Source organism: Pristis pectinata, chromosome 14 (assembly GCF_009764475.1).
Source record: "Pristis pectinata isolate sPriPec2 chromosome 14, sPriPec2.1.pri, whole genome shotgun sequence".
NCBI classification, from domain to species: Eukaryota; Metazoa; Chordata; class Chondrichthyes; order Rhinopristiformes; family Pristidae; genus Pristis; species Pristis pectinata.
The window spans coordinates 19,200,294-19,227,714 of NC_067418.1; the positions used below are offsets into that span (position 1 = coordinate 19,200,294).

Here is a 27,421-nt window from a genome sequence, read left to right on the forward strand (position 1 = left end):
AAAGCCACCAGGACATTGAGGAACAGATATGCAGGCAGATTTGGGAAAGGTGTAAAGCAGGGTTGTTGTCGTGGGAGACTTCAATTTCCCTAATATGAACTGGAACCTTCTTAGTGTAAGAGGTTTAGACAGGGTAAAATTTGTTAGGTGCATCCAGGAGGATTTCTTATGGGTGGGAAGTTCAAGGAAGATATCAGAGGGAGGTTTTTTTTTACCCAGAGAGTAGTTGGGGCACGGAATGCGCTTCCTGGGGCAGTGGAGGCAGCAGGTACATTGGTCAAATTTGAGAGATTGCTAGATAAGCATATGGAGGAATTTAAAGTAGAGGGATATGTGGGAGGAAGGGGTTAGATAGTCTTAGGTGAGTTTTAAAGGTCGGCACAACATTGTGGGCCGAAGGGCCTGTATTGTTCTATGATATCAATATGTAGATAGTCCAACGAGGAGGGGCCGTACTGGACCTGGTGTTGGGTAATGAGCTTGGCCAGGTGACCAACCTTTCAGTGAGAGAACAGCTAGAGAACTGTGACCACAACTCCTTAAGTTTTAAGATAGCTATAGACAAGTATGGACCTTGTGGGAGAGTATTAAATTGGAGCAGGGCAAATTACAAGAGCATCAGGCATGAACTAGGGAGAATTAATTGGGAACAGCTGTTTTTGAACAAGTCCACATCTGACATGTGGAGGGTGTTTAAAGACCAACTGTACAGAATATAGGACAGGAATGTTCCAGTAGGAAGGACAAGGATGGCAAGGTATGTAAACCTTGCATGTTGAGAGAAGTGGTGAATTTAGTCAAGAAAAAGGAAAAGTATTAAGGCTAGGATCAAACAGAGCACGAGGATTATAAAGAAGCCAGAAAGGAACTCAAGAAGGGAATTAGGAAAAGCCAGAAGGGGCCCATGTAAAGTCCTTGGCATTCTATACATACATCAAGAGCAAAAGGATAACTAGGGAGAGGGTAGGACCACTCAAGGATAAAGTAGGGAACATGTCCTTTGAAGCAGAGGATGTGGGCAAGGTCCTTAATGAGTACTTTTCACCAGTATTTACCAAGGAGAAGGACATGGAGGATAGGAAGATCAGTGCAGAGCATGTTAATATACTAGGACATTTCGAGATAAAGGAGGAGGTAGTGTTCGTGCTCTTGAAAAGCATTAAGGGAGATTGATGAAGGTAGAGCTGTGGATATCTACATGGATTTTAGTAAGGCATTTGACAAGGTCCCTCATGGAAGGCTCACCCAGATTATGATGCATAGGATCCATGGTGAATTGGCCAATTGGATTCAGAACTGGCTTGCCCATAGAAGACAGAGTAGTGGTAAATGGGACTTATTCTAGCTAGAGATCTGTGACTAGTGGTGTTCCTCAGGGATCTGTACTGGGATCTCTGCTGTTTATGATGTATAAAAATGACCTGGATGAAAATGTGGATGGGTGAGTTAGTAAGTTTGCAGATGATACGAAGATTGGCGGTGTTGTGGATGGCGTAGAAGACTGGCAAAAGATACAGCAGGATATAGATCAGTTGCAGATATGGGCTGAGAAGTGGCAGATGCAGTTCAACCCAGCTAAATGTGAAGTGTTGCACCTTGGGAGATCAAATGTAAAGAAACAGTACACTATTAATGGCAAGATCCTTAACAGTGTTGATGAGCAGAAGGATCTTGAAGTCCAAGCTCATAGCTCCCTGAAAGTGGCTACACAGGTTGATGGGGCAGTAAAGAAGGCATATGGCATGCTTGCCTTCATTAGTCGAGACATTGAGTTCAAGAGTCAGGAAGTTATGCTGCAGCTTTATAAAACTTTAATTAGGCTGCATCTGGAGTACTGCATTCAGTTCTAGTCACCCCATTATAGGATGTCGAGGCTTTGGAGAGCGTGCAGAAGAAGTTTACCAAGATGCTGCCTAGATTAGAGGGCATGTGCTGTGAGGATAGTTTGGACAAACATGGGTTGTTTTCTCGAGAGCAGCAGAGGCTGAGGGGAGATCTGATAGATGTTTATATGAGAAGCAGAGAGTAGAAAGCCAGCATCTTTTCCTCCAGGTTGAAATGTCTAATACCAGAGGGCATGCATTTAAGTTGAAAGAGGGACAGTTCAAAGGAGATGTGGAGGGCAGGTTTTTTTTTGTACAGAGTGGTGGGTGCCTGGAATGCGCTGCCTGGGGTGCTGGTGGAGGCAAATATGATGGAGGCATTCAAGAAGCTCTTAGATAGGCACATGAATGTGAGGGAAATGGGAGGATATGGACATTGTGTGGGCAAAAGGGATTCGTTTAGTTGGACATTTTATTAACAATGTAATTGGTTCAGCACAACATTGTGGGCCAAAGGGCCTGTTTCTGTGCTGTACTGTTCTATGTTCAATTAAATGTTCCACTCTAATGAATTCTAAAATTAGTCAACAACCATCAAAATTATGATGGTGGAACTGCAATAGACAAGTGTTTTCACTAGACAAGCCAAAGAAACTGCTGGTATTTATCAAAGTACTTCAGCATTTACCAATTCAAAAATTGCTGAAGTCAGATTGAAGAAGTTGAAAAACAAAATGCCAAAGATAGAATTTGAAGTTGAATCTGTGCAGTGAGAGGCAGGACACATTTTCCATGTGCTATCATGTACTTCAAGATCAGAAGTCACACATTTGAAAAAATTCTAAATGTAGATTGATCCAGTTCTAAACAAGCAACCTCCCTGCAGACATTTTTTTCTACACTATGTCATTCTTCATGCCTTAATTTGGAACTAATGTTTTAATTACAACTGTGTGGTAACAATTTCTCTTTTTCTTTCCAATCTAGGCTAGCTCCAATTGACTACATAAGTTTTAGGGGCAACATCAAATGCACAATAAGGTGGGTTAATGGCATATTTAGTTTAGCCCATTAATTTTGAAATGATATCCACCTGGTCAGTTATAACCCTTTACTCATGAGGTGAGTGAGAAAACCAAAAAAAAAATCAAAATCTTGTAATTCTCTTATAATTTGTAAAGAATTTCAGAATGTATTTGATACAACAATGATCCCAGCATCAATCAGCGAATGCTCAATAATCAAGCCTATTAATGACTCCCATATTTCTGATGAACCAACAATTTAGAATGGCATTGCCTACCAGGATGTGTGATGCTGGTTTAACTCAATGTCTCAATAGTAACATGCAAGGTATGCTGACATGTAAATAATAACATATGGACAATTGTGACTATGGAGAGGGGCCACAGAAGTACTTGACAAGCTAACAGAGCTTTCATCTCTTTAGGAATAATAGGCACTAAAAAAAAAACAAACACCCATTTCAGTACATGAGGGCTTCACGAGAATTCAAATCTCATGCCAGAAACATTTTTCTACTAGATCCAATAAAGTCAAACAGCAGCCAAGACAGAAGGCTGTTAATTCAAGTCATACTCCAGAAATCCAGGAGCAAAAACAAGTCTCACAACTCCGTGGGGCTAATTGTAAATATCAGGGAAATTCTCGCAGAAGGGAGGGAAGAGTGAGATGGATCTTAGAGCAGGATAAAATGTCGGCACAACATTGTGGGCTGAAGGGCCCGTACTGTGCTGTAGTGTTCTATGTTCTAGATGTTCAAGCCAATACCTACTTTCAATACTAAACAAAAATAAAATTAGAAATAGATTTTATCATTATTACACAGCATGGTAGAAACTGCTTCAAAAAGTCTATCACATTTGACTGCTTTAGGATATCAGGTGGTCATGAAAAGCACAATATAAACACAAGTCTGTTTCCCTATTCTTGAGATGATATCGAAAGATATCCTGGATGCCGAATAGAAAATGCAATCACAAAAATCTAAATGCAGTGTTATATTTAGCTCCAGGAGAGGAAAATGTAAAAAGAACACCAGCCTGTAAAGCAAGTCACAAACTCAAAATTTCCACAGTTGCATTAACTGCAAAAGGACTAATACACATGCACTGAGATAGTAAATGTACTATCAGTAAATATCAGTTATGATATTGTCAGATGCACTGACACAAGAACAAAGAAAATCCACAGAAGAAACATATGTGGAACTAAAAAGGCAGTGCAGGAACAAGCAACATTGTACACTGAAATTTGACTGCTTTATGCAACCGACTGGCAACAATTTTAAACATTTCAGCACACAGAGTATCAATTTTGAACTTACTGTAAGAAAAACTGCATCAATGGCTTCTTGCAAAGCCTGAACTACTTGAGGTTTCTTTTCTTTAAACTTTTCCAGCAGGGTTGGCACTACCTAAAAAGATTGAACAAACAAATTAATGTACAACTCAGACAGACTTTGAATAGGGCTAAAAGTGTTTAATAATGCATCATTATGATTCAAATTCACAACATATTCATGCAGATGACATGACAGCCTGTGGAATAAGTAAAAACAAGTTTGCAGTTCGTGGATTAAAATGAAGTCCTAATCCTAACCTGACAGAAAAATACACACCCAGAAGGATGTTAAAGATGTCCATGGTATTATATGAAGAGCAGTAATCCTCTTGGATCCTAATCAACACAAGATTTCAGGAAAAACATTTCACATCATTCATCAGTAACACAAATTTGATTTGGGAAGTGGTCCAACAAGCAAAGATCCTGTAATTTGTGCATTTACTTGCAACAATCCCAAACATTACTCAAAAGTGATACATTATTTGAAACTTACATGTGCAGCATAGCTTTGGAACTTTTTCCTGAGTCCAGCAGCTAGACCAGCAAGACACTTTGCACCCAGTGCTACAAGCAGCACATTAGAGTCTTTTCCAATGACCTAGAGGGGAGTTCAGAAAGACAATTTCAATATTCAGGTGCAAAACACCATTGACTTGGGAATCTAAAATAAAAACCAATGCTGGAGATATTCAAAAGCATTTGCAAAGAGGGATGTTGACATCTCAGACAGACAACATGAATAAAAAAATAGCATAAGTGGACAAGACATTCTTAAAGGATTATATTGAGTGCTGATCCTCACTGGTCACAAACAATGCTGACATTAGCAATTAACCAAAATCTGTACATGGCAGAAATATGCACTAATGCTACAAATAGCTATAGGAATGTCGCATGTGGCAGTTTTACCAATTTGCTCAAAGTTTGCTTTGCGTCTCAATATGAAATGCATACAACCATCCATTTGGTTTGACTCTACTGGGAAAGAGTACTAGGCATTAAATATGGTAATCTAGGTTGGTGGCTCAATGCAATTGTGAGGGAGTGCAGCACTAGCAAAAGTCAGGGAAGTAGCATTTCTCAGATGCAACATTAAACAAAAAAACCTATCCTGCTCTGCTCTCAGGTGGATTCAAAAGATTCCTTGGCACCATTATATAAAAAATATTAATCAGTTATTCAACAGTATCTTGTCCAATTTATTCCTCATTCTACATTACACAGATTATTGGGCTATCATGTTGTTTATGCAAGTTTGTTGTGCACTGGTTAGTTATCATGTCTCCTACGTTACAACTCCAATTATTCTTCAAAAAAATAAAAGATCTTACAAGGATGAAAAAGCACGAAGAATGGTTGATCTTTGTTTGAAGATTCACATTAACTATAAAAAAATTACTTGGCCAAGAACAGATTTGCACGATAATGATGAGAGGTGGCAAAATCTGAAATTCTAAAGAAAGCAACTTTTTGCAAAAATACACATGACAACCTATTTTTACACTTCTGGTTGATTTTAATCTGAAGATGATACTGTAGTACATCATGTAACATTGCCTCAAAACCAGAACTCAAAATCTAAAATCCAAGGAGGTATTTCTCCTTCCCTAAAACCTAGCATGAGTGAGAAAGTCAATGTAGCAAGGGTGGAAAAGTAGTTTATATTCTTCCAAAAATTCTACAATTAAGATATTTTTACTAAAGAAACAAAATACAGTACACAGCAGCAGTGCTTATAGTTAAGCACACTTTGTCAAAGAAAAAATTTCACAAGTATTTGATGGCACGGTAGCGTAGCGGTTAGCGCAATGCTATTACAGCGCCAGCGATCGGGGTTCGATTCCTGTCGCTGTCTGTAAGGAGCTTGTCCGTTCTCCCGTGTCTGCGTGGGTTTCCTCTGGGTGCTCCAGTTTCCTCCCACATTGCAAAGACGTACGGGTAGGTTAATTTGGGTTTAAATGGGCGGCGTGGACTCGTTGGGCCAGAAGGGCCTGTTACCACACTAAGTAAAATTTTTAAAAAGTTTTTTAAAAATTATATCTTCACCTTTTTAAGGGCTCTCACAACATCTGAATAATCTCCCGATTCTAGCTTGGGATTTTTCACGAGCACCTCAAGGGCCTCTAGAGCTTCTTTCCGTTCCTGCCATTTTTTGGCCTCCTATTTTAAGAAAAAAATTAGCAGGTTACTTTGATCTGTACATTAGATCTACTGGCAATCAGTTATTGTCAGATTATTATTGGAAGAGAATCCTTCAGCCTACTTCTGAATCAAATTCCTGCTTGAACAGTAAGATTTAATGCATTGAGTTATTTGGTCAAAAAATGCTGATGTCTTTCTCTTTGACTAAATATCTTACAACAAACTTCATTCGATGAAAACACAAACTAGATATTGCAAGGCTTATTTTGAAGTAATATACATCAACCAAGATAATCAATGAAAGTTCAATGTGACCAATTTCAGGAAAATACTAACACAATATCCTGGCAAACATGATCCACATCAGATCTACTACAATAACATGACTGTTTACAAAGTCCACATGAAGGAATGTAGCCTCTAATCTGCCATGTCCCCAATTTGAACTGCAGAGTACAGGCTGAAGGTTTCGCTCCTTCATAAAACTACACGATCCAGGTCAAATAGTCTTCGTCTTACTTCAGGAGCAATGAAAAGTGTTTAATTCTCAAAGTATGAGAATGAAAGATAAAATCCCAATTTAAAAAGATCAGAGAACAAATAGTACATTTAATTTTGACAAGGTAATTGTTGAAATAACAGCTACATTAAAAATCATTTGGTAAAGGCGTCAATTGTCTCAAAAAGAGTATTTGTTTCCAAATTAGCTTATTACTGCTCTCAAAATGAGACATTTCATAGATGTTGTGCTAAATTGATTTATGTCATTAAAAAAAATACTGTCTTGAATAGATGAGATATTACACAAAACTTGGAGACGAGGAATTGGGGGAGAATAGAATTCCTTCATTTATTCTCAAACTGAACAACAAAACAAATTTCTTAAGATTGCACAGCAATTTAAACACACTTACAATTTTATCATAGAAATCTTTTGGAAGCTTTAAAAGAATCTCAACAGGTTCTAAAAGTTCATAAGCATCCACAACTGGGGCATCGCCTTCCTCATCATCTGCAAGATAAAGACAACTTTAAAATTCTTGCCTTCAACATATACAAATCTGACAGCTGACCTGAGATTCCAGGTCAAACAGTTCTTGCACTGTCGTATTTCCTTCCAATAACATTCTTGATTTTCATTTTTTCAGACTAAATTCTCTTCCTAAACTACTGCAAATGTTCCAGGGCATCAATATCTTCCCCCCTACGACTTAATTTTCCTCCTCCCAAATAGACACTTCTGAAATGAAATTCCAAAATGAATTTGCATGTGCCAGCACCATTTCCTAAAGTCCCATCTTTAGAAACCACTGGAACTCGTTAACAAGTGGTAGCAGAGCACTTGGGAAATAACAACAGAACTGGGCAGCAGTGATGAGAATTTATGAAAGGGAAATATTGTCTAACAAAAACTTAGTTTTTATTAGTGGAAGAATCTTAAGAGGATAGAGTTACAAGGGGCCAGTCATTTAAAATGGAGATGTGCAGAACTTTCTTTTCACAGAGGTGGTGAATCTCTAACCAAGGAGGGTTGTGGAAGCTAGATCACTACATGTATTTTAGTTAGATACATTTCTGAAAGATCAGGGAATTCAAGGGCTATGGGGAACTGGCACAGAAGAGAAATTGAGGCCAGCGAGGATCAGCCATGATCACATTGGATGACAGGGCATGCCTAAGGGGACAGAAGGCCTACTTCTGCTCCTATTTTGGTGTTCTTGAGATTGTAACTCACAGAATAGATGAGGGAATCAGTAGTTCGGTATATCATAGAAGGCCTTTGACAGGGTGGCACGTGAAGTTTTAAATGCAATTAGCGCACATGGAATTTGGGGGGTGGGGAAGGAAAGAGAAGCACTACAGGGATTGGTGCTGGGGTCCTAGTTGTTCACAACCCAGGTCAACAAGTTGGACAAAGGAGCCAGTCTGACAATTTAAAATAAAAATCGGGTGGCTGAGTTGCAAGGAGGATATTGAGGCCTCTAGGAGATGTAGAAATGTTAAATAAATGGACAAGGCATGTCATATAGAATGTGGAAAAATGAATTCTTCCTGCTTCTATTTGTATGCTCTATCTAGTAAAGTCAACTGAAGTGAGAAGATTAAAAATCAAATATGAATTTACTCCATGTACTTTCGGAATCAATATACTTTACTGACCTTCTTCATCATCACCTGCTGCTTGATGCTGCTCAAATTTGCTTTTGAGATCTTGTTGAGACCGTAAAAATCTGGTTTGTCTGGGGGCTGTGGTTGGCAACTTAACCCATTCTTCTTCAAGTTCTTTCAACTGTGGGGGGAAAAAAACAGCCCAAATACTTCTTAGCATGTGATGCAGTAAGTGATGCAGCAAAATAAATTAATAAGCTTGTATAAATGTACCATACCTGCACAGAATTAATATTTTGCAATGGTGGTCGTAAGGCATCACGAATCCATTTATATACTTCCACTGCCAATAATTTGGCTTCATCTCGAACTGCTTTTTCTCGCGATTCAAATAATTTTGGCAACACCTTGACAATTGGCTTGAGTTGTACTATTTTTGAACCAAATTCACTATAAAGAATAGTTAATATATGTTAATTATCAATGAATTTCATCAACATTAAAAATGGTTTAGTTTGCCAAGGACTTTTATCTCTTTCCCCAGATAATGTATTTCACATCCAACTCATTTTTTTCATGGTTAAATGGGCAGACATCATCAGAATGCAAAAACTTGAACAACTGATTACCTTCAGGAATTTAGTTCACTTTTCTAAAGAACAAAGACTTCTACAATTACAAGACAAGGCATATGACATTCCTATATTTACCCAAGTGCCTTCCTTATGGTTTCTATGCAGGCCACAACAATCTTGGGGTTTTTGTTGTCAAGTCCTTTAAGCAGTTCCTCTTGCACAGGTTCAGTCTTCTCTATTTCTATGTACATAAGACAGATTTCTGTCCCCAACTCCTTGGCTCTGGCTTTCGGTTGGTTAAAAACTTTATTTACAACTCCAGATACCACTTCTCCAGCTGTTCTGAAATGATATGTAACAATGATTACTTGGATGCTCTCAAAGGAATGTAACAATTTCATAGCCAAAATAGGTATCACAAGGTTCCAGACCACAACGAGAAAAAAAATATTCTGCATTTGCACGTGAAGACAAAATGAAACATTCAGATTTAACCGAAGGACCAATAGTACCACTCCTAATTTTTTCTAAGTTTAAACATGTTATAGTTTGGGAAAACCATTGGAATGCAGTAGGAGGTTTAGGATCCTTCCATTTAAATAGGATGGATCTCCTGGCTATTAATGTAACAAACGCAAATCCTTGTGACCCATCAGTAACAAGGCAAGTAATATTGTGGAGTCATGCTTTGACAAATTATCTTCCAATCAAATCACACCAACCCTTGCCCATAATAAAGTCTTGCTTGAAATTTCAAGTAGTAATGCTTATATTTTGTTGTTTTTGTGCTGGATGTTAATCAGTGCTGTTCATTATCTGCTGTTTTGAATCTGATAATTGTAAATTTAACTATATTGGATTTGAACATGTCTTCAACATTTGTCAAAGAAATTAAGAAATTCAAGGAAAGAATTTTTGAAACAGAACGTTTTCTACATACAAAACAGTCAGTAGTTTTTTTTAAAGAAAGAAACAAATCACCTGCAGGAACTTGGACTATTCCAAACCATTCATGTATGCATTGAATGAGGTTTCATATTATGCAGGTACTGCATATAGTCATGATAATTAAGTAGTTAATTCTTATGACTTAACATTACAACATTTTACACAACATGCAGCTCGTGCAATTGTAATCCCGCTTCCACAGAATTTAAGATATTAATTCAATGAAAGCTACATCAATAGAAAGAAGTTTTTTTTTTAAACTTACTTTCCTGCTACATGAGCATTTTCTACATAAGCAAGTGCTGCTTCCAGTCCTTTCAGTTGAGCAACCGCATTTGAATCTGTTACAAATTTTTTGATTAATCCCAAATATTTTGACCATTCTGGGCTTTTTTCATCTGAAATCTTCTGAAATAGTTTTGCAGCCTCTTCATAGCCATTCAGTCTAGCCTTCCACACCTGAAAGACATTTGGTTTTCAGTCAACATTGATGTTGTTAAATCAATATTAACAACATTGGGCATTTCTTTTCTTCATACCTGCCACTCCACAACCACCATCTCATTAATAGCTTTACGGTCTTTTAGGAATTAGAACCTCACCCATATTTGTCTCCATATGTCAAGGCACAAGTTTTCTTTTTTCTTTTTCAATCTTTTATTAAATTTCAAATTAATAAACATAATAGTAATTATACACATGATAAAAGAGATTGAGATTACAATAATAACGGTTAACATATACACACACAGATTAAAATATATAATCTGAACCTCCCAATCTCTTGATAGTTAAACATGAGAAAGATTTAAAAAGAAATTTGATATGAAAAGAAACCCCAAAATAAAAAAAAGTAACAAAACAAAAAATAGTAATAATAAACAGAAACTAACCAAGAACTAAACAAAAACTGGGCTGTCATATTTCTTCAGTTAAAAACATTATTACGTCGTTAACTCCGCTCCTCTATATTAGAGTAGAAAGTTATTGAAAAGGGTTTGGAAAAAGTCAACTTACATCATATGAAAACACTGGATAAATGGGCTCCAAATTTCTTCAAATTTAACCGAAGGATCAATAGTACCACTCCTAATTTTTTCTAGGTTTAAACATGTTATAGTTTGGGAAAACCATTGGAATGTAGTAGGAGGTTTAGGATCTTTCCATTTAAATAGAATGGATCTCCTGGCTATTAATGTAACAAATGCAATCATATGACAAGCTGAAGCAGATAAATGTCCAGAATCCATCATTGGTAACCCAAAAATTGCAGTAATAGGATGAGGTTGTAAATCAATACTCAATACCACTGAAATAATATCAAAAATGTCTTTCCAATATTTTTCCAAAAGAGGGCAGGACCAAAACATGTGTCAGGGAAGCCACCTCAGAATTACAACTGTCACAGATAGGATCTATATGGTTATAAAAACGATATGGGTAAACGTATCTTAAGTTCTCCTTCCCGTTCATTCTTAATTTTATCAGATATCCCTAGACGCATTTTCATAATCAGATCATAAATTATTGCTATCAAGCCCTTCTGATAAGGGTTAAAACCTAAAATTTTTTGTGTAATTTCAATTTGATGTGGTATTGGAAAAGTAGATAAAGTAACACTTAAAAAGTTTCTAATCTGTAAATATTTTAAAAATGTGATTTAGGCAAATTGTATTTATTAGACAACTGTTCAAAAGACAAGAAACAGTTATCAACGAATAGATCACGAAAACATGTTATTCCCTTCGTTTTCCATAAAGAAAAAGCTAAATCAATTCTAGATGGTTGAAAGAAAAAAATTGAATAGAATAGGACTTGATACTATAAAATGTATTCAATCCAAAAAATTTATGAAACTTAAACCATATTCGTATTGTGTGTTTAGTTATTGGATTAATCATATGTTTATTCAATTTAGTAAGTGCAAAGGCGAGCGAGGCCCCTAAAATAGAAGCCAACGAAAATCCTTGCACTGACTCACGCTCGAGATTCACCCATCGTGGACATTGACTTACATCTAAATCTTGTGTCCAAAAAATTAATTATCAAATATTAAATTGCCCAAGAGTAAAATCTAAAGTTAGGCAAAGCTATACCACCATCCTTTTTTTAATTTCTGTAAATATTTCTTACTTAACCTTGGATTTTTATTCTGCCATATATATGAAAGAATTTTAGAATCAATAATATCAAAAAAGGATTTAGAGATAAAGATTGGAACCGCCTGAAATAGATACAAAAGTTTAGGTAAAATAGTCATCTTAACCGCAAAGCACAAGTTTTATAACCATCTCAGCTGCTTTGTATTTTATTCTCACCCAACATCCATGCATGTGTAGCTTCTAACCAGTTATAAGAAGTGCCAGGAAACAGAAGTCCTGGCAATAATCTTCCTCTTCAGCAATGGGATGGTGCCAAATGCAAAGAAATAAAGATAAATTTATCCTGTTCAGACTGCTCACGCAGTATTGGGGAAATAGCTAGTAATAAATCAGAGAAAATTAAATCATCCAGTCTAATATTAATTAATAAAAGAAAGTTAGCACAGAAGTGTTAAGGAAAACAATGTTCAATTAACAGGATTTGAGTTTTGTAATGAGATAGAGGGTTGAAGAGAGGAATATTGCTGACGTCGTGGGCAAAATGCCACATTATAGTGTGTCAACGAACCAACCCATGGAATGAAAATGGCAGTTGTACTAGTACAAAATTGGCTTAGGGTTGAGGAACAGAATCATGGTGATATTTTGGGCTATAGAAAAGCACGGTGTGCATCAAGGGTTGGTAAAAAGGATATTTTTATTTTATTTATGCATTCTTCGGAATCTGTGTTTGTCAACATTTTCCATCCTTAAGTGCCCCTCAAGGTGCTAGGCCATTTCAGAGTGATCAACCAGATAGAGTGGATCTGGAGTTGCATATTGACCAGACTGGTAAAGGATGGCAGATATCTTCCTTGAAGGATATTAATTTAATAACATGAGTGCACCAACCACATCCTCAAATTGTTCATGTGACAAAACTTAAGTGTAGTAAATATTAAGGAAAATGGTAACTGACCAAGAGGCTGGTAAAATGCACAGACATGGAAGATGTATACTATTGTAGATAATACAATATCACTTTTATACTTAGAGGAAATAAGAGTAATTTGAAGAATGGGAATTCAAAGTAGATGCAGGGAAAAACCAGGTACACAAACAACAAACTTTTAAAGGTGGCAACACAGGTCAGGAAACAAATCAGAAGTGCAAGGATTACAACTTATCTGTAGGAAGAATGGAGTACAAAAACGTGGAACTTAAGTTGAACCTCTCCAAAACCCAAGTTTTGCCACACCCAAATTAATGCATCCAATTGTGGTCACAATCTATGGGAAGATTGTAAAAACCAAGTCATATGATGCAGAAAAGATTTAGAATCTTCTGGGCATGAGGTTAACCAAGATGGATGGAGTTAAGAAGGGACTGTTCTCTTGCAGCAAGATGGTTGAGAGGTAATTTGATAGATGTGTTCTTATCACATATCTAGAAGTGAATGAAGAGCAACTGAATGCATGGGCAGAAAAGTTCAGAAACATTTAATAATTCACTGTCTAAAAGAATGGAGGAACCAGATTTAATCTGTACATTTTAAAAAGGGAATCCATTCAATACTTGGGAAGGAGCAGGTAACAATGGATTGTTCTTGGAAAACCTGAATGACAAACTCCCATGCTTCAGCAACACTATGGAAGGCATTCAGTCTGTTGAAATTCAACCCAGTATTTACATTACCAGCAACATGTTTGTCTGAACAACATTGAATGACACGCCATCATAAACATTTAAATTAAAGTGCTTCCTGAAATCAATTATTAAAATTTGCACCAACTTCCACCTCACTTATTGAGAAGCTGGCAACGAACCACTTTGAAGCATAATTGTCTACCTGAAGTAGTCTTGCAATGCTACTGGTAAGAGGATTTCAGGATTTAGAAATATATCACCACTCCATTGTCTTTGGGATTAAGTGAGGGTGATACGAAACTTAGAGGAACCTGTAGGTGCGGCACATAGAACACTACAGCACAGTACAGGCCCTTCAGCCCACAATGTTGTGCTGACATTTTATCCTGCTCTAAGATCTATCTAACCCTTCCCTCCCACATAGCCCCCTATTTTTCTATCATTCATGTGCGATGAATGTTACCATGTGCCTTCTTGCCCTTGTCCCACGTGGCAGAGGCTACAGTTTGGAAGAAGCTGTCAGAATGACCTAGGTGAAATACCAAGGTGCATTTCATAGATCATACACACGCCATTCATTCCTTACATCACATGCACAGGTGATGACAGTACAGCACAGCAACAAACTAATTAAAATTGTAATTAAATGCCTAACTAAACTAGTCCCTACTGCCAACACAAGTCCACATCCCTCTAACTTCCGCATATTCATCTGCCTACCCAAGAGCCTCTTAAATGCCTCTATTATATTTGCCTCCATCACCAGCCCAGCAATGCATTCCAGGCACCCACCACTGTGTAAAAAAACTTGCCCTGCACAACTCCTTTGAATTTACCCGAACCTTAAATGTATGTCCTCTAGTACTAGACATTTCTAGCCTAGAAATGATACCAGCTGTCTACTCTATGCCTCTTATAATTTTATAAACCTCTATCAGATCCCCCCATCAGCCCCTGCTGCTCCAGAGAAAACCCGAGTTTGTCCAACCTCTCCTCATAGAACATGCCCTCTAATCCAGGCAGCATCTTGGTAAACCTCTTCTGCACCATCTCCAAAGCCTCAACATCCTTCCTACAATGGGGGCGATCAGAAATGAATGCAATACTCCAGATGTGGAGTAACTGGAGGTTTATAAAGCTTCAACATAACTGCCTGACTCTTGAACTTGATGCCTTGACTAATAAAGGCAAACACACCATATGCCTTCTTTAACACCCTATCAACCTGGGCAGCCACCTTCAGGGAGCTATGGACTTGGACCCCAAGATCCCTCTGTTTAAGGGTCTTGCCAGGATGATAGATGGGATACTGATCACATGGATCCTTTATCCTGCATAGTATCAAGTTTCTTCAACATAGTTTGAGCTTCATTCTTCCAGAAGTGTAGTTGATTCCATCAAGTTCCTGTCAAGTCCAGTAGATGATAGAAAAGGTTTTGAGGCAGGTGGCATATCACTTGCTGCCTGATATCCAGCCTCAATGCATAGTATTTGTAGCTGATCCAGTTAAGGATCGGTTCATTAATAATGCCACCACCTTCCCCCCCCCCCCCCCCCCCCCCCCAACATTAATGGTGAAACACCCAGCAGTGGTAACATTACTGAATGTCAAGGGTAGGTGACAGATTCTTGGAGAGGGTCACAGCCTTGCACTTGTAGTGCAAATGTTACTTCCCCATTTAAATGTAGACCAAATCTCATTGAAAGCAGGTTTAAACTGCTTCATTTGCTGAGCTGCAGAAGAATTGAATATTGTGCAACTAGTACACATTCTACTTCCAACCTTATGATAGAATTTTGGTCATAGGTGAAGCAACAGAAGATGGTTGGGAACTGAACATTTCCTGGGGAACTCCTGCAAATTCTTGGTTAGGAAGATTAGCCAACAACCACAATCCTTTTCCTTTGTGCAAGCCATGGCTCCAACCATTGAAGCAGTGAATGCCCAAATTCATTTTTACCAAGCCTCCTGAAGCTGCCTTCATATCAAGGGAATTCATTTTATTATTTGATCGCAGTAGAGAGGAAGACCATATACCATGTCAAAAAAATTTGCCAAAACAGTGACTTCATATTATGCAAGCATAGCACTTGAAACAAAATTTCTCTATTTTATTTTATCTGTTCTAATCTATCCTTGCACTTCATTGACTTAAACAGGAATCAATTGTGTTGCTATAGGTACTTTCCAATGTGTACACTTACTTTCGTATCCTGGTGATGCAACTGAACACACTCCAAAGAGACCTGACGACTGCTGCAAACTGAAAACTTTTAGTGGTACTTTGTACTGCCTGAACAAAAGAATCCACTATTACCTCCCAGTTCTTTTCAAAGTTTTGTGTCTCACCTTTTCCATTCATTGCTAATCACCTGCATGGTTTCCATTGATTCAAAGTTTACATTAATCAACAATGCATTTGCAATCTCTCTGACCAATTCTATTACAAGAGTTCTTTAATAAAGATGCTAAATTACAATTCTCCCTCAAATTATCTTTCTAATATGATAGTTATTAGTTTCAGTACCTCATCTAGTTTACCTCATCTTATACTTGGAACAGAAGAGACCATTCTTCCCATTAAGGTCACATGGGCTTACGGGAAGGAATCATATCAGTTCCACCATCTACCCATTTCCATGCACCCCTAGCAACTTATTCTCACACATACTGTATCCATCAACTCCACTTTAAATTAATTTTCACCATTGACCTATACCAATGGATAATTTATCAGCAGGTTTCTGGGATGAGGGAGGGAACTAGAACAGCCAGGGGAAACCCATTTGGTGACTGAGATATTATATATTACTTACATTACAAAATTCAGTTTGTCTATTCTGAAGGCACTCTATTAGCCCTGCTCGCTACCCTCATTCACCCAAACATTAGGCATTTAAAATTCAGTTTTAAGTTCTAATATACAGTATAATCTGAGTTTCACATTTAGCTTTTCTGAAAGACCCTATTTCAGAATCTAAACTGCTTAAGACTTGGTTAATATGCCAATTATTTACTCGTGCTGATTTAACATTGATTTATTCCTGTGTTCCTTTTCTTTCAGTTTTCAGCTCCCTTACTTTCTGTAGCCAATCACACTACTATTGACCCACAAGAAACTGTTAAATCGCAAAACTATTGTATTAGATAGGAAACGGACAATGGTTGATCTGCTCAATAACTTCATCTCCATTGAAAGAAACTATTGCCAACAGTGAAAAAAAAGACTTGCTTTGAGTCAGTTCCCTGGAAGGAACTCTACATTCACCATCATACCCAAGGCAGATGAGCAAAACTTTTCTTATATCCATCCCCGTCCCATCAAGGCTGAATGCTCCTAAAAATCACCAAATTAGTCCGAGATTTATTCCGTCCACTACCAAAACATTCCCTAAAAACTGTCAGAATTCTGTGCCTCTCCCATGCTTGTGAACAAATAAGATTTCCTCACCCTGCCTTGTGAAGAATCCACCTCCTTTCACAAGTTCCCTCACCCAGTTCTCAGACTCGCCTCCCTCTCTCATTTGAGCCCAATCCCATAAAACCTTCCCCATCAAATTCTCCATCATCCCAGTCAATTCTCCTGTCCAAACACACATTTTATTCAATATCTGGATGATGGATGTTGTTGGCACAATTGACATCCTGCTCAGCACCAGATGTCATATAATGACAATTCAGTCCCTATTAAGAGTAGCTTGCTAGCTCTCCAAGAGGATAGTTAGGACATCCACATTGGTTTAGCACTGGAGTCAAAAAAGATGGAAGATGGCAATTTTCTTTTTATAATACAAGGTCCCCAACCAATAGCACCTTTTAACATTTTTTTTTAAAAACAAGGCCAACATCAACTTCAAATTCTTCTCCCAAGTCACTTTGCACATACCTGTCCCAGAACATCAATCAAGGTGAAAAATGTTATACTCTCATTATGGCACATTGAAAACCATGATGTAATCATTCACCAGGTCAATTACATGATCCACTTCCATTTCTCAGAGGAATTCTGTTTATTTGATTTCACTCTCGTCAATAATTGGAGCCATGTGCTGCATCTCCAGCAATGGAATCTTTCAATCCTGACATTGTCTAAAATCCCCAAAGGGCTCATCCTTGATTTCAAGGATCCAAGTATAAAAACCTGGGTTGATGTGCCCACGTAGCAATGAGTGGATGGTTCATTAAAATCGAAAGGCCTCATCAACCCTTCCAAGGGAATGCAAAAATTACCAAACCACTATTCCAATGAAGAGCAAGAGGATTACCCTGGTACCCTGGCCTTCAATCAACATTAAAATCACAATACAATTCAAGTTTTTTTGCACACATTAACTACTGCATTTTGTAAAGCTGAAACAGCACTTCAAAAAGGGAGGAGAGAAAGAGAGAAGGGAAGATGTGGCTGGTGGTGCAATCCCACTGGGGTTGGCAGAAGTAACAAAGGATGATATGTGAATGCAGAGGGGCTGGGATGAAAGGCAACGACCAGAGGAACTCCATCTCTGTTTTCTCTGAGGAGAGGGGAGGTGAGAGCAGCTACAGTAGTGGGCAGCTACATTTCCTGAAGGAGGACATTTCAGAAGTCCTAGAGTGGAAAACATCACCTTAAGAATGGATGCAGTGGACATGGAAGAAACAGAAGGTGGTGGTGTCCTTTCAGGAAACAGGGTTGAAGGAGGTGTAGTCAAAGTGACTGTGGGGACCAAAAGATAGTTGATTGCTTGTAAAGTGTTTACTGAAGCTTAGTAAAGCAATGCAAATTAAGCCCTGCTCCTCATGTGCTTTGAAATGTTTTATCACTTAAAACTTTGCCATTTAGATCACATTGCCTATCCTCATTCTAGTTAATTTATTTCACTATCTCTGCATTAAACTAATAATTGACAAGGAAGTCCAGCAAACCCACTTATCACCAATGTCCTTCCCCAACATCTCCACTGCGATTTTCAATTATGTACCACCTATATTCCATGCTAAAAAGTTATATAAATACATGTGCTTTGATTCTCTCCAAGCATTTCCTTCAGGCAAAAGATGCAACTAGTAAAAATGAATAGCAATGTATACTATTGCCATCGTTGGCAAGTCAGTAACAAAAAAAAACTTTAGTACCTGCACAAGCCTTTAATAAAGTCACATTTTCACTTAACATTACATCAGAGAGAGCAGCAATCAAAGCATCTATAAAACTTTGATTTTCTAGTACAAGCTGTTAAAGGTAATGTCTGTATCCCAATAATATGCAGCTTTCATCAATAACATCTATATACAGATGATTACTTTGTTCATTTCCATTTCAAATTCCTCAAAACACCATAGCATATGTCCATGTTCAGAACCTAGAAAACATTCATATATAGACTGATAATTGCAAGTAACATTTGCACGACCCAAGTGTCAAGTAACAATGATTTCCACAAACTACACCTTTTATATTTAATTGTACTACCATAGTGAAGTCAACCACCAAACCTCAGAGGCCACTGACTAGAAACGTACCTGCACCAGCAACATATTCTTACTTCAGTCTCCTGGGATCTAAGATGACTGACTTCAATTCCAGTTTTGTAGCTTACAATGGAGCTTACGAGGCCAATGTGGGAACCAAAGACAATTCCACAGATCAGACAGGTGGCAACTAATGGGAAGGGTCGGTGGGTAATTTGAGAGGTGGGCTGCTCTTTCTACCACTTATGCAGGGCTCCTGGGTGGCACTGATGTACAGCTGAAGTTTTCAACACCATCCAGAGTGCTCCCCCAAACAAGAATCCTAGGAGTCAGTGGAGATTTTTGCATTTCCCCACCCCCCCCCCCCCCCCCAAGTAGGATTTGAGTATATCTTTGAATCTCTTCCTCTGTCAAATAACCCCTTCCCATACCAGAGCTCAGAATAGAGTGTTTCAGGAACATAAACACTGACTACAAGACCAGGTCAAAGTACCCTACAGCAAATGATTCACCTCTCAACTCACCAAACTTTTACCATATATAAGATTTAATTTAGTAGAGTGACTGACTACTCACCAATTATCCGGATGTCTGCAGCACCAACAACAAAGCTCTATCATCCAGGGCAAAGCTGCCCACCTGAGTACTACTTCGCTTTAAACAGTCCTTCCCTCCACAACTGACAAATTGCGACCGCAGGATATACCATCTACAAGATGCGTTTCAGCATCTCAAAGATTTTCTTCAATATTTCTAAAATCCTTCAACTGTTATTGTCTGAGAATGAGGCAGCAGGTGCAAGGGAACATCTCCAAGTGATGCCACCTTCACTCAAAAACATATCGCCATCTTTCATCACTCAGTCAAAATACCCAATGGTCTGGGAGTGTCTTCCCTATACGAATTGGACTATTTCAAAAAGGCAGCTTATCATCAGTAAACAATATTTAGAATGGTAACAAATGTGGATACGTGAAAATCCTACGGGTGAAAAGATCTACGAATTACAAAAAAGTTTGTCAGAATCAGATTCTGACAAACTTGAATTAAAAAAATGAAATGCAAAAGTTTGTTTCATCCAAAGCATGTCAAGCAGAACCCAGAACTTATATTTTCCACATTTTCAATGAAATTGTGCATGGATTATCTACCTCAAATCCAACGGAAACTTTAAAATCACTAATATTCTACAAATATTCAAATTCATCTGTTCAAATATATTCCAAAAAATCTTTAACGTACCTTATGCTCGCACTTCTGATCAATTGGCAATTTTATCCACTCAGATTCGTCACCCATGGCTATTGTGTATCGTGCTCACTCAACAGTAGCCTAGTGAAACATACAAAAAATTACTAGCCAGAACAGTGGTTACAGTTGGCTACATATTTCTGAAATACTCAACAGCAACGCACTGTTATAATTTGATCTGTGTGAATCAGCTGCAGATATGCACAAAAGACTAAGTGCCAAAGCAGTTTCTGAACTAGCTTCCCCCTTCCATTTTCAGCACTACCAAGGACTATAAATAGTATAGTTAAAAGGGGCAGTGATCTGCTAGTCACACAAAACAATGGTACAGAGCTAAGATTTTGTTATCAGCATATAAATGGAAACTGCCCTTATGACTGAAGTTTCCAAGAGATATCTATTCAAAGAGGACACCAAGGATGTAACCTCATTACTCTTGAATTTTAAAGCACAATACAAAAGTGAACCCCCTTTGAGAGAATATCTTCCATCCACATTATATACAAAAGTGTGAATTGCAGCAAAATGTTATGTATGACAGCCATGTTGATTCATCTATCCAAAAGGAATCTCATCAGCCCAGCCCAACATTGCACTGCTTTTTTTAAAAAAAATTACTCCAGATTTCTCTGAAGGAACAGCCAATAAACGTCACATATTGATTGTTATTTATGAAGCTGAATGAAAATAAATTGAAAACACTAACCAGATTTAGGCTGTAGAGCACAGCTGTCGTGTTACTTATGGAGATGTTTTTAAGAATGAGAATAAAAAAGTAATTTCTCAAATATTTCTCTAGAAGTTGACTGCATTAGTTATTGGTTTTACTGATATGTAGAGTTTGGTAGAGAGCTAGGAAACACAGGTATTGCATTATTATAACTGTCCAGAGACAGTTCATTAACTTTTAGCTCAGCATGATGAAATTTGCCAACTTATTTTGGGAACTGGATCAGCACAACTGTGTTTCAACTTAGTTTCCAATACAGTAACCAATCAAATTTTAAAAAAATTCTGTGCAATTCTTCATCTGATTAAAAATTATCATATTCTAATGAAGGGCCTTTGATCTGAAACATTGACTTCCAGCCCCCACCCCACAGTTGCTGCCTGACCTGTTACCAGCATCTACTTTTTTTATTTTCAATAATTATATTCATATATGCTAATATTCAAGATTCATAGGTTGCTAACAATATTTTTATCTAATAAAATGATGAACAAGGATTACGTGATAGGATACTATAAATTTACTCCATTTACAACAAAAAAATGGCAAGTGTGAATCTCATTTCAGTATTTTTTTTAAAAATGAGATGTCATGTGTTAAAAATATTGAAGATCACATTCATAACAACTTCCTATTTGGAACAGAGGAAAAAGGTTATGCATAATAGGATGGGAATTTCAAAGTGTCCAAAAACAGTTCGTTAGCTCAATAGTTTAAAATACTTGTTTAAAAACTTCTAAAACTAACCTAAAACTGAGAGGCTTTGCACACTATATTGACAAGCACCAACCTTCCATTCAAAATCCAACACCCAATACATTCTGCAACCAGTTCTAGCATAGGTTAACTACTGATCAAAGTATTGAAAAGAAAAAAAAGCTAACAGCACTAACCAGAATTCAAGCAAATGAAACAACAATTACTGCCATCCACATAGTAAAAGACAGCAGAAAATAAAACAGGAAGTTGCTGACTGAGATACTCCAAGCCATTTCCAAATGAACCCATTGGTTAACTGTATCAAATGTAGTGTCAAATTAATGTATTTCAATTAATATGGGCTAAAGCTGCCTAAATATTAGTGTTTGCTCATTCCATGTTTATTACACATGAATTACTGCCAAACAATCTTGCCAGGATTGAAGATTATTTTTACAATCCTGGAGTTTTACTCATCAGCTTTTATTTGGATTTTCTTGGAAAATAACATTTTTCTTTCTTTTCCACAGTTGATTTGATACCAACTTCAGCTTTCTGATCTGCACTTCTGGTGCACAATTTCAAGTCTCCAAGTAGAAGGCAGTTTTTGGAAATACTTTGCAAGTCCCTGAATACAAAAAGACAATAAAATCTTTGGGGAAAAAGCAAGTTTAGGTAACCAATAATATCTGGCCCAATAATATAACCATTTCTTTTTTTTCCCCCAACAGGAAAGCAAGTATTTAGCATTAGCAGATAAAAACTTCAAGCCACACTTTGGAGGGTCAAAAGAACATCATAAACAGGAGTAGGCCATTTGGCACATCTGCTCCACATTCATCAAGATTATGGTTGACCTTTCACCTCAATACCATTTCTTGCACGATTCCCATCGCCCTTGATTCCCTCAAAATCCAGAACTCTACTAATCTTTTCTGAATAAATTTAAGGATTGTGCCTCCACATCTCTCCAGGGAACAGAATTACACTAATTCACTGCTCCATGTGAAAAAATTTCTTCTCATTCTCAGTCCTCTTATTCTGAGGCAGCAAAACCTGGAACCTTACATCTAGCCTGTTGAGCCCTTTAAAATTTTACAAGTTTTAATGAAATCTCCTTTAATTCTTATAAAGCTCCAGGGAACATTGACCAAGACTACTCAATCTCACCTCAAACAGAAAATTCACCATCCCTGAAACAAGTTAAATGAATGTATTATGCAATCACCCAAAAACACACATTTTACTTTAAGGAGAATAAAACTATATTGTCCCACTAATGCAAAAGGATATTACTCTTGTGCTCAAATCCTCTTGTAATACAAGCCAAAATATCATGTGCTTACTGCACCTGCACGGTGGCTTTCAGCTATTTGTGTAGGAGCAAACCTGGATCCTTTTGAACATCAACATTATCTATACTTCAGTTAAAAAATATTGTTTTATGGGACCGAAGTGAATAAATACAAATGCATCAGCCATATTCTTGCCCACCCACAGTATTACATTCCGGTAACCACACTCAGTTGAAATCCAAATTAAAGAACTTTCCCAAGATGATTCAGACGAAAACTAGCAGCTATTCAACAATGCGCAAATGTCTCACGATATTTAATCTCCCAAACTAAAATAAAAACACGTAAAGCATTGCAATTTACACAAATCAGATCAATACAGGTGGTTATTTAAAATCCATTGCTTTTGTCACACCCCTTCCCAGCTGTCAAATGAACTACAGATAGGCAGTTGAAAGGGGCAAATCATTGCTCACTTGAAAGGTGTGGCAAGAAATACCCGGTTACACTTTTTTTTTGCTAACGGTCGAATGCAAAGAAATAAATGCAAACAAAAAGCTCGAAGCCGCGTGACTGCCAGCAGGGAGTAGGCCCACAGCTACAGAAGCACGAACGTTATTTCATCGCTGCCTTTTAAAACAATAACATACCCAGGTCGCGGCCTACAAAGGGGAAAGGGAACACTCGCCATTCAGGACAGAGGGAAAGTGCCGTCATTCGCGAAACTGAAAATCGGACCGATACGATGAAAAAAAAGCACTAAACATCAATATAATCCCTCAAATATCACCGTGGTGCCTTGCCACAGGCCTCCTTGTTTCCCACCCACTCCCGCCCTCCCATCCTTCTGTGATGCGAGTTGCCTTCAGAAGACAACCAGGCCGGTGCCAGACAAACATCAGCGCTGAGGCGGCCACAACGCTCGGCGATTGAGCAGCATCATCCCGACCTCCAGGGTCTGCCACTCCTCCCTACACCCCCCCCCCATGGTCTGTTTTTTTTCTGGAGGGGAAGGAAACGAATAAACAGCGAGTATCATTCACAAGGGTCTCCTCTCCACCTCCCACCACCCTCCCTCCACACCTCCCCCATACACCCCCCACCATCCCCCCTTGCAGTACCAGCCCCTCCCCCTCCACACCTTCCCCCCCATTACCAGCCCCTCCCCCTCCTCCACATTCCCCCCGCCCGAAGACGCGTTAGGCGGCGGGCGTAAATAGCAAGTGAACCACGACGCCGGTCCGTAACAAGGCCGGGGACAAGGGTAGCGGCGACCGATGGGGCGGCTGGTCCACCCGCCCGGGCTTTCATTGTGCTCACAGCCGGCGACCAGCTGCACCGGGAGGGGGAAAATGGAGCTCACCTTCCTCCACCGCCGTCCGGCTTATATAATGCACTGGCAGCCGGCCAAGCGCCGGTGACTCGGCCCGCCTACCTGGTTAGCAGCAGCGTTCCCGTAACCAGCTCCACCTCGGTGCCGCCGACCTGCCGGGCGCCTCAGGGCGATTCAAAAAAAACCTTTCGCCGTTTATCCGAACCGTTAGCACTGAAGCGTATTTGAAATTTCTATCGCGCACCCTCCAAACAAGGCTGCACCGGATTGGTCGCTAACGGCACTCGTAACCAGCTTTCCGGTTGGTCAGATTCAAATTTGACGGAGAACCGCCGGGGCAGTTGAGCGGAATTGACATCTCAGCTGCCGTATCGGAATGCGAGGGTCTGCTGCAAGTAACCTATCAGCGCGGCGGGGGTGGTGGCGGAGGCGGGACTTGGTTGGGCGGTGAGCGGCGACGTGATGTTGTATTCGGGGGGGGGGGGGGGGGGGGGCTGTTGAGTATTCGCGCGTCCTGGGATATGTCGTGAGTGAGGGTTGGATCCTCCAACTGAACTCATTGGGAAGCGGCTCGGCTCTCTGGATCTAGTCTTTAGCAATAAAACTAAACTACGGCCGTAGATTTAGAAATCTGTCTCGTACATTTAGTGAAAACTGTTGCTGCCTCTTCTCATTTCTGACAATAACAGTTGTTCAAGATGCATCGTTCAATATGAAACCTAACGCTTTTCCTACCCGAGACTAATTAGGTCTTACACCCAGTTTAAATTAAATTGTGCTATACTCTGAAATCTAAGGAGTGAAATCTATTATTCTTTCATGGTCAGTGGTGACTGGTCATTGCAATTGAATATTTGACACGCGTTGATGCCATAAACTCAGTTATGATGTGAACAGCGGAACGACCCGGGGTCAAGTTCGCTGAAATTAACATGCATTTTAGAGGAAGTGTAAAACCAATTACTAATCTATAGGTGGGTTGGATGTTCCCTGGGTCATGCGATCGCTAATTATAGAACATAGAACACTACAGCACAGTACAGGCCCATCGGCCCATGATGTGCCGACATTTTATCCTGCTCTAAGATCTATCTAACCCTTCCTCCCACATAGCCCCCTATTTTTCTATCATACATGCGTCTATCTAAGAGTCTTAAATGGCCCTAATGTATCTGCCCCCACAACCTCTGCCGGCAATGCATTCCACGCACCCACCACTCTCTGTGAAAAAAACTTACCCCTGACATCTCCCTTATACCTTCCTCCAATCACCTTAAAATTATGTCCCCTCGTGTTAGCCATTGTCACACTGGGAAAAGGTCTCCGACTGTCCACTCCATCTATGCCTCATCATCTTGTACACCTCCATCAAGTCACCTTTCATCCTCCTTCTCTCCAAAGAAAAAGAAATTATCTAATGGGCAGAGACGGAAACACTCTTGAACTTATAGAAACTGGTAACCCAAATGCTGGAAATTTCAAATTACCTTGTGTGCATGGAATATTTTTTGGACCATCAAGTTGCACAACTGTCCTTCAGATTTTTGGAGAAAAGCCTACTTCTCTTGAGTGTCTACCATTCTTTAAAGCTAGACTGTACTTCTTAAAGGCTATACGCAACTGCAACATGAATTGAGAGTAGTTGTGGAGATAACTGTGGTTTGCTAAACAAAAACTCTTGGCAGAGCATGAGAGAAAACAAGCTGTGCATTTTTCTAATGCTGCACTGAAGGCCTTGGTGCAGGAGAGAATGTGGCGAGGAGACTGCACAGGACAATAGGAAAACATACTTTTGGAAGTCACTACCAGGAACCAAGGCCCAAGGATCTGAATGCAGTCCTAACAAGAGTTCAATGACCTAAAATTCAATGTCAGTGAACACATTTGCAGATGTCAAACCCCACCTAAACCAGCTTGCGCACTGCTCAAAGCTCTTGTACATTGCAAGCTTCTAGATGTGGCAAACAAATCTCCCAAAGCTTTCACAGCATTCAAAAACGCATCCATCTTGGAAATGAAAATCGTGCACAGTCAGAAACAGCAAAAGCTAATCAGTGTATGATTAAGGATGCCTGCATCAGCTTACCCCCGCGGAGGCCATTAAGGATGGTGTGACAAATTTTATGTAAAATTACATATTTTATGTAAAGTAGATTCTGAAAATCTAGTGATTTGGGATGCAGGTTTAAATAATGCAACACAACTACCTGGTATTGTCGGCTCTTTATGGCTGAAATATGGAGGGTTAACGGAGGTTTCCTGAATTAAATGACAATAGTAGGAATGGGCCTTGGACACTGTAGCTAATTGTCTCCTATACCTATTCTGGATTTGGCCTGAACCTGTTCAGTTGGGTTAAAACTATCCATGGTTTACCAAGCAGCAGATATTAAGAGAATCAGGGGATATGGAGTCAGTGCAGGTAAGTAGCATTGAAGTAAAAAAATCAACCATGATCTTATTGAATGGGGGAAGCAGACATAGGGCTTTTATTTATGTTGCAGCAAAACCCAAGGGTGAGTATATGGCACTACAAATAATAACATAATACACAAGAAGAAACTGCTTAAGATTATGTAGGGCAAAATACTGTACTCTAAATCACAACTGTAACTTCAACTAAATCCACTTCTCTCTAACTCTGACTCACAATGCCGTTTGCTCGAAAGGTTGCATCCCCATCTGTATAGGCTATCTTTTAAATATCACTCACATGCATAGTTCTTTTTAACTGGATGATTTTCATCATTACTTGTCCCAGTAATCATTCAGAGGAGACTACTGTATTTCTGTGTGTACTAGTGATCAATCCTGTCAAGCAGCTTCCTTGCAAGTTGTATATGTTTGCCCTAATTCTTCCATATTTTATAATTCATATATCAAACACATGATAATTCAACTGGTACAAACATCCTTTGATGGTAACATCTTTCCTGCTACAAATCTTTGAAATGGCTGTTGCTCATTATGTC

At 38.8% G+C, this 27,421-nt stretch overlaps 1 protein-coding gene across 4 annotated transcripts in view; it reads right to left on the minus strand.

The window, feature by feature from the left end:
* The window catches only part of ckap5 (cytoskeleton associated protein 5), an 81,473-nt gene extending 56,605 nt beyond the window's left edge, over positions 1-24,868 (minus strand). For 3 of the 4 annotated variants that reach the window (XM_052029348.1, XM_052029347.1, XM_052029345.1), the window contains exons 1-10: positions 24,552-24,868; positions 20,384-20,473; positions 10,230-10,423; positions 9,152-9,358; positions 8,720-8,891; positions 8,493-8,622; positions 7,247-7,344; positions 6,237-6,350; positions 4,684-4,788; positions 4,171-4,260 (exon numbers count right to left, since the gene is read on the minus strand). In XM_052029348.1, coding sequence (XP_051885308.1) covers positions 4,171-4,260; positions 4,684-4,788; positions 6,237-6,350; positions 7,247-7,344; positions 8,493-8,622; positions 8,720-8,891; positions 9,152-9,358; positions 10,230-10,423; positions 20,384-20,440 — 1,167 coding nt within the window. In that variant the 5' untranslated portion in view covers positions 20,441-20,473; positions 24,552-24,868. Of the gene's footprint in view, positions 1-4,170; positions 4,261-4,683; positions 4,789-6,236; positions 6,351-7,246; positions 7,345-8,492; positions 8,623-8,719; positions 8,892-9,151; positions 9,359-10,229; positions 10,424-20,383; positions 20,474-23,766; positions 23,916-24,551 lie in introns of those variants that run through there. The other variant, XM_052029346.1, reaches the window with a different exon arrangement.
* Between the last annotated feature and the right edge of the window lie 2,553 nt (positions 24,869-27,421).